Source organism: Fringilla coelebs (assembly GCF_963513975.1).
Source record: "Fringilla coelebs genome assembly, chromosome: Z".
NCBI lineage: Eukaryota > Metazoa > Chordata > Aves > Passeriformes > Fringillidae > Fringilla > Fringilla coelebs.
Genome location: NC_140031.1, coordinates 37,876,594 through 37,889,883, shown reverse-complemented (window position 1 = coordinate 37,889,883; position 13,290 = coordinate 37,876,594). Strand labels below are relative to the sequence as shown.

General features: G+C 38.1%; 1 protein-coding gene across 4 annotated transcripts in view; it reads left to right on the top strand.

Annotated features, from left to right (window-relative positions):
• The window catches only part of GOLM1 (golgi membrane protein 1), a 34,784-nt gene extending 21,552 nt beyond the window's left edge, over positions 1-13,232 (top strand). For 3 of the 4 annotated variants that reach the window (XM_084225714.1, XM_084225711.1, XM_084225712.1), the window contains 5 exons: positions 3,537-3,663; positions 7,335-7,464; positions 8,694-8,981; positions 10,976-11,089; positions 11,424-13,232. In XM_084225714.1, coding sequence (XP_084081840.1) covers positions 3,537-3,663; positions 7,335-7,464; positions 8,694-8,981; positions 10,976-11,089; positions 11,424-11,488 — 724 coding nt within the window. In that variant the 3' untranslated portion in view covers positions 11,489-13,232. The remainder of the gene's footprint in view (positions 1-3,536; positions 3,664-7,334; positions 7,465-8,693; positions 8,982-10,975; positions 11,090-11,423) is intronic. The other variant, XM_084225713.1, reaches the window with a different exon arrangement.
• The last annotated feature ends 58 nt before the right edge of the window (positions 13,233-13,290 follow it).

The following is a 13,290-nucleotide window of genomic DNA, read 5'->3' as shown; positions in this document are numbered from 1 at the left end:
TGCTAAACTAATTTACACAACTAACTTTACATTGTGTTTAGGTAATTGCAGAAATGGATATTTGGTGGTGCTTGGCTACATATGTTCCTCTTTGCTATGTGCTCACTTAATACTGTCACTTTAAATGCTTACAAACAGTCTTTTCCCAATGTGATTGTGGGCTTAGAAAAATAAGAGTTATTGGAAAGACTCCGAATGTTATTTTTAATCTGTCTTCCTTCCTCCCCTCCCAATTAGAATAAACTACTGTGTTGCCTCTCTGTTCATCTGCCTTGCCAGGAAGTGGCATTAGACCTGATTATGTGCTTCTTCATTTTACCTGGATTTGCATGGATGAAGGTTTTGCACCTTAGGTAGCAAATACATTATGCCCAGTGCAAAAATAGAGAGACCATATTATTTGTATAAAAATAGTGAAAATATTATAAAAAGATGACAGAAGTCAATGTCTTTTTCAAACGGCATTTTGTAAATCACTCTTTTTAAACATTCAGTTACTATTCTGTAGAAGACAGTGATAAAAGCAGTTGTGCATATGGAATACATAGGAACAAAATCTGTGAACTTAGAATAAAAAAAAAAAAATCATTGTTTCTTCTTGTACCGGAGTCTTGAAGTTTTATCTTATCAATTTTTGGAATAGGCTTAGTGTTTTCCATGCAAAAGTTAGCAGGAGCTATCTGGCCTTACTGGTGTTGTGCGCAAAAGGAGCGTGCATTCCTCAGCAGTCAACTTCACAATGTACCCTTGGTGTACACACTGTGCCCAGTGCTGTCTGGTCATGGTTAGACCTTCTTCAGCAAACGCTCACTGGCACACCAACCCTTCTCTCCTGCAGCAGCCAGAGTGAAACAGAAGCCTCTGGACTCACTTTTTGAAATTGTTACTGAATACATTCCAATATTCAAATGCAGTTTTGTTCCTAAGAGCTTTGTTTGTTATATAACTGCATCTTTAGAAATCTCACTGTATGTAAAAAGTCTGATATTTAGTGTATAGTACTTGCAGATCTGACAAGTGCAAGAGTGTGAGTGGAGGAGTAATCTCATTTGGTAGGGTTGAAAGGAGGAGATGGTAGATGCTTCTGGAGAACAAAGTCCACCAGTCCAGGTGGGGAGAGGCTGCACATATGTTCCTGTACATGCAGACCACATTTGTACATGGCCAGATATGCAGAACAAATAAAGCATGAATGCACACAACACTCTCCTGAGAGCGAGTGTCTGCTAGTGCAAAACATGCTGTAGGGTTGGTCTGGGAGCAGCTGGGGAGGGTATTATTTGGGCTCCTTTGTAAGTGCACAGGTGAGCTCTGTGTCATAGAATCAACTATGTAGTGAAGGAGAAATCATGCCAAAGAGACTCAATTTAAGAACATTAGTTTTGCACATTTGAAATGCCATAGTGGTGGGATGAGGTGGAGAAACTAAGGCCGTCCCTGTACTCTAGAAGTTGTTGTAAGCATGAGTAGAGTATTCAAATCTCCTTTAAAAAAAGAGAATTCTGTTGCAGATAATAAGCTTAAAATGGTGAGGGTTTGTCACAGATGTTAAATGAACTTTATTTTCATGTGCATTGTGGGATCAAAGTGCAAGCTTTCTTAAATGCTCTGTCTCTGACTTCAGGTTGTCAGTGTACTGCATCTTTTTCAAACTTGCAAACGGTTACACAATTAATATGTCCTTTTATTTCTTAGAAAATAGTGAATGTGAGTTTAACTCAAGACTATGCTGTTTTACTGTCTTTGGTGTTCACTAGTTTAAAGCCCAGCTTATTTGGTGACGCTTCCATGTATTAGCACTGTCAAATCAGACTTTAGAATAATGTCTGGTCTACAAGAAAACATAATAAAGGTAATAAGTCAGTTAGCGTATCTGTCTGCTACTGTGCTTCCTTTCTAGGTGTGAACTACAAAAGGGATTTTTTGCTTTCAAAAGGCAGGACTGGAGAAGGGTGAAAGTGCAATAAAAATGAGTCACTTGCTGTTGTAGAGTGCATGTAGCCTGGAAACTCCTTTGGATTCCATAGTCGTTAATTTTCAGCTTGAGAAACTGCAAGATGCCCGTCTGTAATGGCTGCTGTCGCGCAGAGGGTATTGACACTCAGAATAACACTGGTCAGAGCCAGAATAAGGAGAAAGTCACCCCTCTTCTTAGTCTTGGTGATGGGGATGAGAAATTTTGCAGTATGTTGACCATGCTGTTGTACAAAGGTTGCTGGAAAAGATTTTGAATGCAGAAAGATGTATTTGCAATGTCTGTAGCTGATTGTATATGTAAAAACTGGAAGTTACCTTTGAGTGGAAAAACAAAGGAGAGAAAGAAAGGAGAAAAAGTTTAAAAATCACATCAAACTTCTTTGTTGCTAGACCAGCAAGGAAAAGAAAATGTGGTCCCCAGCCAAAAGCCTGGTCTTCCTTGGGCAGGCTCTCCGGGGCAGTGGATACTGACATTGACTGTGATTTTTCACCATATTTTCCCCTGGTGTGACACATTTGTTATTGGGATCCACTCAAACAAACTGCTGTCCCTGTTCATACTTGGGGACATATTATGACTAGTTTCTAAGACTTCTGTGTGTGTTTTATGGGGTAATGCTTGTCTTGGTTTGTTATACACTAGGTCTTGTTCTTCCTCTGATATAAACTGAAAGCTATAAAACGGCTAATGAAGAGAGTGGGAGAGAAAGGATGATCTTGCCCTGACTGCAGCCACTTGTCTTGAGAAACATGTTGACAAAATCCTGGGCTTTGCACAGGATCCTCAGCACATCCACAGAAGGGGACAACACTGCCCTGGCAGCTTTAGGAAAAACACTGCTGCAAACAGCAGACCTTACCTAGGAGTTAGGGAGCTGTGAGGGAAAGGCAGGCTGCATGGATGCAGATAGAAGGCTGATGTCACAAAGGTTGAGATCCTAATGGTGCTGTGTAACTATTAGAAGTTTGTAAAAGATATACAGTGCTTGCATCTTTAGAATATATTCCTTCTGGAACTTAGAGTAGCTACTAGTGAGCTCCATTTCTGTAATACATGTTTTGTTACATCTTGCAGCACTGCATTTTGCTGAAATATTGAGGAGGTGTGTTCAGTTTGCTAACAGTAGATTACATCTGTTTTCTATTTCAACTGGTACTTTTCTGTTTTGTCTTTCTGGCTAAAATCGAAATACAAATTTCTGTCATCGTACTAGAAGTGCTTCAAGGATCAAAACTGATTTTAACTTACCTACACTTGACTGGTTAGCAAAGACGCAATGGAAAAATCATGTAGCTTGTTGAGCTGGTCAGACAAAGGTAGTTTAAATTAATTTCTTCCAATAGAACTTGCCTGCACTATGAATTTGTCCTTAGGACTTAGACCAATGCTTCATTTTTTCCTCAATTTACTTCTCAAATGTAAAACTAGGTAGTAGAATTAAGGCAATAATAAAACATTAAGAAAAAAATATGAAGAAGAAAAATTAGATAATTTTAGAAAATTACACTATAGAAGCATCTAGATGAGACTTAATCATCTTGTTCATGGTTTTTTTCAGCTCACAGTGCATCAACCAGATGAAAGAATTAAAAGAACAATGTGAAGAAAGGATAGATGAGTTTAGAAAAAAGAGTAGTGATGTACCACAAATCAAAGAAAACAAAGACTTCAGAGAAAATAGCCAGGTATGGTTTGGATAATTTCTTGAAATTACTTTTTATGTAATTGTTAAGTGTTTCTTCACTTTCTGCTGTCTCCTTTTAGGATTATCCCATCTCATTAAATTTTTCACCACTTCAGCATTTGTTGAATGTTTCTGATCTGTGGGAAATGGGGTGATTTCAAAGACAGAACAAGGAGATGTCCTGCAGGAGATTCCAAATCACTGTGTCTCTAAGATGGGCAGAATTTGAGAGGTGATGCCAGAAGTGGTGTGGGTTCCATTAATGAATATTTACACAACTGAAGTTTCCAGTTTGGAAGATAAATTATCTGAGAAGGTAAAGTCAAGTAAAACTTGAGAAGTTTTACTAAAGCCCCTCTGCAGGACAATTTCAGTCTCCTGCACAAAAGTGCATAGTTGGAGGCAATTTTTACTCAAAGCAGATTATCTCTGAGGCAGGGCAGATTCTCTTATCCTCTTTATATGTATTACTGGGATGGTCTCAAATGAGCTAATGGATAATATAGCTACTGCCTAAATAATTTGTCTGTTTGTGTTCCCTAGTATGTGTGCAGTGTTTCTTTACCCAACCTGTAACTTTCTCAGTTGTTTGCTTGTGCAAGAATTTCAACCTTTTTGCTTTTATAAAAGTATACTTAGTTATAGCTAGTGCAAGGTGACCCTGACAAATCTTTGTATGCTTTTGTCCAGTGTTTTAAGCTGGAGTAATTCCTATTTTTAAGATGTATTTGCTTATGTAATAAGAAAAGTCTGTCTTAAAACAGAAATAAAATGGAGTGTTGGTTGGTTAATAACTAAACAGCTTTATTTAGAGCTCTGTAATTTGAGGAATGATGTATACTTCTTGGCTGAAGAAAATACAACATGTTCAATTACTATCTTTTTATCCAACTACTTAAATTTTTAAAAAAATTAGCATATACCCTTTGAATCTATTTGACATTAAGATTTGCTTAGCTAGAAATTTATTGTAAGTAAAGGGATTTTGTATGTGTAATGAAGAGATGACCTCTTGCTGTTAAGTCCAGGCTCACTATTTTTGCAGAAGAATTCATGCCCAACAAAAAGTGAAAAATGGTCTTTATGTTCAGTTTCTGATGACTTCTGCTATAGAAAGTGATCTTAAGGAGCTGAATTATTTATAGAACAGAATAATGTTTAAATACAGCATTTTTGTTTTACTGATTGAAGGAAGATGGGATTCTTCTTTACTGCAATAACCAAATATTCTGCCGTAACATTTGCTTATCAAGCATTGGTCAGAGTTAATGTTAGGTTATTTGCTGATACTGGGCTTCATGGTGTTGACACAAAAAGATCTTGTTCTGTCTGGCTTTGATGGAAATTAAATGCTTTTCAAAACAGCCAAGTAGTCATGCTGCAACTCTGTCTTCTTGGTGACTTAGCAACTTCTTTCTGTGGGCATTTCTCCAAGTGACTGAATGAACATTTGACAACATAGTGTGCCTCGTTAGATAAATGGGAAGCTACAGTCTTGACAGTACCCATGACAATTGGTAACAGAAAACAATTCTGTCAGCTGTGAGACTCCCTATACCATGAGATTGCCCATTCATTTGTATGGTACCAGACACAAAGAGGTTTGTATCTCTGAATGTGCATATGCTTGTTCTTTCTCTGCTTTTGGCTTTTTTAATGGAACAAAACCAAAAATGCAGCAAAAAACCCCCGTAGAACAAATGGGTTTGTAACACTCTGGGTTTTTTTCACGAGACATGTTCAATGTTAAATGTTTGTGTGAATTGAATTGACATAGTTCTCTGCCAGTTATAGAATCATAACATCATTAAGGTCAGAACAGACCTGTAAGATCCTCTTCTAAGTCCAACCATTAACCCAGCAACGCTGTGTTCACCACGCAGCTATGTCTCAAAGTGCAAAATTTTTGTGGCACACCATTGGAAAACTTGCAGGAATAGTGTTCCTCTGCTTGGACAACCTTTTTCAATGCCTGACCTCACTTTTAGTGAAGAAAATTCTCCTGAGATCCAATCTAAACCTCTTCTGGTGCAACTTGGGGCCATTTTCCATTGTCCTGTCTTTTGTTACCTGGAAGAAGCATACTCCCAGCTCGATACAACTACCTCCTTTGGGGTGGTTCTGGAGAGCAGTGATGGTAATGCAGTGAGTTGATGATGACTGGGAGTACGTTCTGGTTTCCAATGACCATGGAAGCATTTATTTGGAGTCATCAACTGTAGCTTCTTTGTCCCATTGAAGTCCCTGATGCAGGGCTGCCAGGCAGGTAATCCCATGTCTGAGTTTATCTTTTTGTTTTCTTTTCTGTCTTTTTCCTGTCAAGTCTTTCTTGTCTGCTTGTTCTCATAAATTGATCCAAAAACAGCTCAGCTGTGCTGTTTCACCTCTGGGCTTTACACCCTTATGTAGTGTTTCTAAGAAGACAGTGGGGAAAGATTAACTCCCTGTATCAGGGCACGCAGGATCTTGACTGCTTGAGCAGTGACCATGAAGAGAACAGCGTGAGTGCTACAAGGGGTACCATATGAACCATAGGGCTACGTTAGGGGAAGCATGGCCATCCCATCTTTTCAGACCTCTTCTACCTCCACTGATCTCCGGAAACATGCTGTAGCTGGAGAATTTCCATTCTCTACAGGCAGTTCCAGATTCCTCTCCTAGAGTATGAATGTTCTTAATTTCACCTGTGTGAAAGCCCCTGGGTACATCCCTCAGTTCACTGACCATTTTTCATTTTCACCTGGAATTAATGGTGAATCATAAGTTGAGTTCTGTGTCTCTCAAGAGGTATAATACAAACCTACACCCCCAAACACTGTGGTCTGGGAATAATTTATGGAGAAGTGGTGACATGGCACCCTGTTCCCTATGCTATAGATAAGGGGATTCACTGACAGGGACAGCACCAAGTGCAGGACTGCCAGCCACTAGATCCAGAGATGGGGAGGAGATGGAAGGGGGCCTCAGGTAGGCAAGCATGCTAATTCTGTCATAAGGGCCATGTGAGGGAGCCAAGGAAGTAAAAGTCATACATAAAATTTTAATTGCCCAGATGGCAGATCTTCAAGATGGTGTGCATCTTAGGCTTCATATCTGAGTCAGATGCTTATAGCAGTCTAGCACCAGAATGTAGTATATTCTTAAGCAAGCTCCATCATATTAAACAGGTATTATTTTCTAGTTGGTTAATTTACACTTTTGTTAATCCTGCATTTCATATAGTTTCAGACCAGTTATGTACAAACCTTACTCAGCTGAAGTCTAATGATGACCAAATTCAGTTTTCTTGCCCTATAGACTGTTAATAGTAAATGGAATCTGTTTATGTGCTTTGCTGACCCTGACACAGTAGCAGAACAACAGTGGATAAATGTGTGGTGTTACTGTTCTGTAACACTCTGAGAATAACCAAGGACAGTAATTCCATTATTAGCTGCAGTTAAATAAGGTATGTTAAAATTCTCCTGATGTGCTGTGCTGTTACATAGAAACACTACGGCATATTCAGAATTGTACAGTACATCTATTACCAATAAAAATTTCAGTCCAAATATTTCCATGTGTGTCGGAATTTTTTTCTCCATGCAAAATTCTTACCTAAATTCTACTTCCCTTTCCAAATCCAGGTGCAATTATATAGACCAGTGCTTATCTGCTGCATTCACTTTACAGGTTGATACTCAACTGCCAGCCTTGAAGGAAGCAGGGTTCAAGCAGGCTGACTTGGAACACCAGAAAACCAATGAAGATGTTCCTAAAGCAGTACCTACAGTAAGAAAGACAGACCTGATGCAGGTTAAAGGTGAGATGGAAATCATTGTCTCACTGACAACTGTTGTTGAGAACAGTTGTTTTTCAAATGAACATTCAGGAAAGTTTTTGTACAGCAGATAAGGATGAAAAAAGTGACATCAACAGTCTGAACATCAGTCAGATTTCCAGCTGAAGGAAAACTTGCTCAGATTTGTTGGTCCAGTTTTGTTGTAGTATGGTATGTTGCACATAACAGAAAGTAGAAATATTTATAATTCTGGAGTCATCTTCCTCATTTAATATGGAGAAAATACCCAACTTTGGAAGGAATAATTTTCAAATTTTAAATAATTTTTCAAGCATACTTAAAAATTGCTTTCTTAGTAAGTTTCATGTTCAGGTGTATTCAGCCTGGTACCACTCCTCCTTGTGGAATAGCTGAAAGTTAGGCTTACAACAAACTCCCATGTGTTGTCACTGAGCACAGTGCAAGTAAGAGAAATGATACACATGGGTTTAGGTTGGTTAGCTGAATGGTTCCTTTTGGCACTAAACTTCAGAAACTATTAATTTGAATGGACGTATCCTTGTGTGTCTGTTTTGCATAGTAGTGTGTGTGATAGAAATTCAGTTCTTCAATTTAATTACTCTTACATGCTATCTTAAAGTACAATCTTGTGAGCATGCAACTCTCATTTTAGAGAGCTAGCAGCTGAAGACAGTGTCTACATATAGCTTAATTGAGAAATTTAATGTTTTTTTTTAATTAAAAATGCAGATACGTGAGAAAAGATATATGTTACTGTCAACTAAAAATTACAGCACTCCTGCATTTAAACAAGAACAGGCTTGGAGACTTGCAAATCTGCTTATGTTATGCTTTGTCCTGAGCTACTTTTGAACACTAAATAAGTTTTATTGTTGGTAATAAGATGTAACACAGAGAAACCTAATGCTTATATAGGACACCACAATTTCTATTTAAACTGTTCTGTTTCACTTGCCAAATTTATTAGCCACATATACCAAAATTTTAAGAATATAGAAGCATGAATCTGTTGACAGTAAATAAAATTTCCTTATTTAGCTGTTTCCAGTAGGAAAAACACAAATTGTCCTCCTCTTATCTCTGGTACTGGTGTGATTGGACGATATTCTTTCAGAGGAAAACCAGTAATTTAGTGAGAAATATAAAGCATCCTTTATTAAAGGTTTTTAACTTGTGCCACGCTGGAAGGCATTTTTTTTTAAACTCAGAATAATTTTTGTTGTTTTCAGAAAGAACAGACAGTCTAACTGGCATGAGAAAACAGGAGCCTAAGGCAGAAGAGGAGCAGCTTTCCAGTCAGTTGGAAGAACCTCAAGTGTCGGTCAAGGCTGCTGCAGGTCACAAGGAGATGCTGCCTGTGTCAGAGAAGGAGCCAAATCCACCTGAGGATGAGAACCATGTAGCTGGGCAAGATATGTTAGAGCCAGCAGCAGAGCAGGCTGCCAGTGAGGAAGTTGAGAGGGAACAATTCCTAAATTACGATGATAAGCAGGATGACTTGCTCACAGGAAAGGCTGGTTTGTAGCATGTCATGTATTGTTAAAACAGTAACAAAATGAAAAACAAAGAAAGTGTGGAGTAGGGCATGATTTCTTTGACACTGGTGGAAGCTGGCCAGACTTAGTACAAGTTTTCACAAAGGTCCATGTGATGTGGAAGGTGTCAGTCCTGAGCAGTCACCTACAATCCATGAGTTAAAGATTGAGGCTTCTGATTGTGCAAAACAAAGCTGCCAGGCTGAGTTCCTCTGCATCACTATAACAGCCCTACTGTCTCTCCAGTGGTTCTACAAAGTGTTTAGGGAAATTCACCCAAAACTTTTGGTATTGGGGCTTTAAAACAGTATGATGCATCTGAAAAGAATAAAATGGTAATCATCCAAAGTACTGATGAGTAGAGCACTTATGCATGAATGTTTTGCAGTTAGTCTTTTTACAATGTCAGTGTGTAAATGCTAGCTATTCCTATTTCAAAATAAGCTACCATGAGTAAAATTGGTAACTCAGACTTCAGGTATCTACAGTTGACTGTTCTGAGTCTTCAAAAACATGGATCAGATATTGTAAAAGTGCTAGTTTCTGGCATCTATGAAGTGACCCTGAGCTACACATCTCAACAGCACCAAGCAGCAGAGTATTGATGCTGTGGCTAAACCTGGCCACTATCTAGACATTCCTCTGTCTTGAGGGACTTGGTTTCAGTAGCCCAAAGTAATCAAAAGGCAGTGTTATGGCACTCAGAGCAGGAATTGATGCCCACAAAAAATGCTGTTTATGCTTATCTAGTAAACACATCCTTAGAATTTTAAGTTTCAGTGTTAATATTGTTGCTAACTTGGCAGAGATAAATAATCATCTGCATTGCTAAAGCAGTATTTTTCCAACTGGTCCAAAAAATGCTGGCCAGAGTAGGCTATACCCCAGAGAGATGTAATTACAAGTAACCTAAACTGTTTTCATTTTCATGGAAGTAAATAGCAAAAAGATTAGATTTTAAAAAATCATCCAACAATAAGTGCAAGGAAAAATCTCTGCCATGCGGCCCATGAAAAGTCAGTTTCAAAGGTCTGCATTTCTGTGAGCTAAAAAAGGCTAGGAGGATGTTCTTCAGGCTTTATTGTTCAACCTTACTGCACAGGTTCCTTGTAACCAAAGGAGCTTAAGGTAGAAAGACTTCTTCAGTAGTCTATGGGCATTCTCTTTCAAGAAGAGCTGCTTCTGAAATTTTTAGACCTTTAGGTCCATAACTATAAAAATTTATTGGATGTGGTGGTCTGAACATGAATGACGTAAGGCTTAAAATTTTCAAACCTCTTTCTTAGCCACTTACTAACTTGAAGGTTTGTCTTAAGAATATTAAGAAGACAGGCTGTGATCCATCCTAGGTGATGTTTGCTTACACCTCTCTGCTGTTACCTTTTTTCCTAGTTGATTATTTGAAAAATAAGGATAGTAGTTTGGCAATTAGAAATGTTTCCATTTATGTCTGAGTCCTCTATCTAAAGAAATCTGATAGTCAGTAAATGTTGCTTGAGAGGAGTTCATGACTGGGTGAAGAAGATCTTCTGGGAGAAAAGTACTTTTGTGACAACTTGGCACATCATATAACACTTCACGCTCTAGTTATAGCATTCAGCTTGCTGGACAAGCTAAAACAAGAAGGGGTTTTCAGCAATTACTTTAGAGTTTGCCCTTCCTTAGGATGTAATTTAATGTATTCTGAAATTGTGTCTTTTCTTTATATAAAATAATCTTTCTTTATGTTCATCGGAGTGCAATCTAATTTTGCTATGCTTTCCAAATCCCAAAAGATTGTCTTTTATCTACTTCTTTTGACAGGATTTACAGCCAAAGTTGCTCTGAAAATTAACACCTCAAAGAAAAAATAATATTAAAACCTACTCAGAACAGCAATTGATTCAGCAGCAATGTAATTCTGTGGAAGATGTTTACAGTCAGTCTTCTAGTGCGCAGATGGTATAGCATAAAATGACTTAATTTTAATCTTCCAGACAAACAGAAACATGAAGAAGTGAACCAGGACAAGGATGTCAATTACAATTTAGAGGTGAATGAAGCTGAATCAGAAACTGACAAGCAAGCAGCACTTGCTGGGATTGAAAATGGTAAAAAAGAAAAAAACCCGGTTTTGACATAAATATTGCATGCTTAAAATGTTAAGATCATATTTTGCATTGGTATCCTGCAGCAAGCTGTACCTAGCTAATTTCTGTTTGTTTTTTGAACTTTCCCTCATGTTTACAGTGTCACCTATTCTGTTTAGCACCACTGAACCTACTCGTTAATGGGGGGTGTGGTATCTATAACTTTACTGTACTGCGTAGTATTTAACAGTCCTTACAAAATTTCTTCTTGTTTTCTAGATAGAAATTTCTATATGAAGAACTTCTGCCTCCTAAAAGAGATTTCTGTACCTTTTCTTTTTTTCTTCCCCATTAGTTCAAAACCATGAAGATATGAAGAACTACTTACCTGACAATGGTGAAGGACAACAGAAGTTGTGAACAAAGGAAGTTCATGATACAACTGAGTCACCTCTTCCTCCAAATGCAGCAATGATCCAAGCAAAGTGATCTTAGACGGTTTTGATTATCTTCTTAAGGCTTGACTAAGGGCCCAAATGAAGTAGTATTTTCTTGTGAAGTTTTAGTACTGTTGCAGTGAGGAAGAGGCGCAAATCTCTGGACACTTGTTTCAAGGCAGTTTGGCCTCTGCAATGACTTTCTCCTTCCTATCAATTATAAAATTGCAATCAGGTAGCAATAAAGTTAGTAACTTTGAAGTTGGCTACCTTGTATATTCATACTGCGGTAAGCGTATGTGCGGATTGGTGGTAGATAATGAGCAGTCCTCTGCCAAGGATGGATCTCAGTTGAGCAATGCACAGTATAGAAATCCCCAGCTTAGTTTTAAGAATTTAAGAAGGGGCTGTGTTACTGTAACAAAACACAGGAAGGACGAAAACCAGTCCATGCTGCAATCTACCCTTGTGTCTGTTCTGGCACTTTTTTGCTGCAACACAGACTAAGAAAGCACAACTGTAGTCCTCAGATACTATGCAGAATGATATATGTACCTGGGCCTCTAAATTAACATCTTAGAGTACACTGTCAGGATGTGTTCTTAGCTTTAAAATTTAAAAAAAAAACCCAAAAGGATTCTGACAATAGAAGCTTCTTGCTAAGAGATTAGCCGGGAAGATTTTTCTGAAAGCTTTGTTGGATTTCACAAGGCCAGTACTAGAGTTTGGTTTGGTTACCGCTACTGGGCACAAGTTTAGTGTAAAAATTCAGACTCATAACCTTTTCATGACAGAAGCCCTCTGAAATGTTTACTACAACTACCCTTTATTCCACCCAGCCACTGTCTATTGTGAAAACAGAGGAATGCAAATGCTTGCCTTGTAAAACAGCAATCTCAGCTGTTCAATGTGACTAGTCTTCTCTGCTGGACTTCTGATGGAGGTAACCAGACTATGCATTCAGAAGACAAGGCAGTGTCTTCCACAGGTGAAGCTTTAGTAGTTTTGAAGTTGTATGTTAATCACAATGTATCATCTTGTTAATGTTCTGCAGTCTTTTCTGTAACTTGTTAAATGTAAACTAAAATGTAAACTAAATCCTATTTTACACCCTTAACTGCAGTCTAACCACCATGTATAGCCAGCTGGTTTGAAGAAATGTTTATATTTGTGCCTGCTCCCAAGACCGACTCCTGTGTTTGGAGCATGGTTTGAGTATGAACCAACCTCTGTGAGACAGCACAGCTGCCAGACAGCTGTGACTAAGTTGCCAACCCTCATTCCATTTAAGAAAACACAAATTTTTCTTTGCTTTCCGTTAAAGCACTTCACTTTGTAACTTTTGTGGTGTGTCATTCTTCAGTGTACTAGCTTATAGCTCCTGTACCTTAAGATGAGGCTGGCTCTTTTGAGTATGAAGAGAGTATTAGTTGTCATCAAGTGAAGGTCAGAGTTTAAGTCAGAAGATGCCTGTTAAGCCTAAACATAGAAAAGTTCACTAACAGTTTTTCACCATTTAAGTAAGACCTAACTGGTCTTTGCTACTACAGTCAACACAGCAAGGAAAACATGCCTGTAAACAGGAGAGAAGAGGAATGAGCATCTGTTCTGACAAGTACTAGGAAACTCGAGTTACTGGGATTTTTGCAAATAATGACATGTTTGAACATCAAAGTGTTTACCCATAATTTAGATAAAAAATATTTACTCATCTTCTGAACATTTTCCTAGGACTTAATCTGTAAACAATTATGCAGCTGAGATTTTAAGTTCATCAGGAATTTA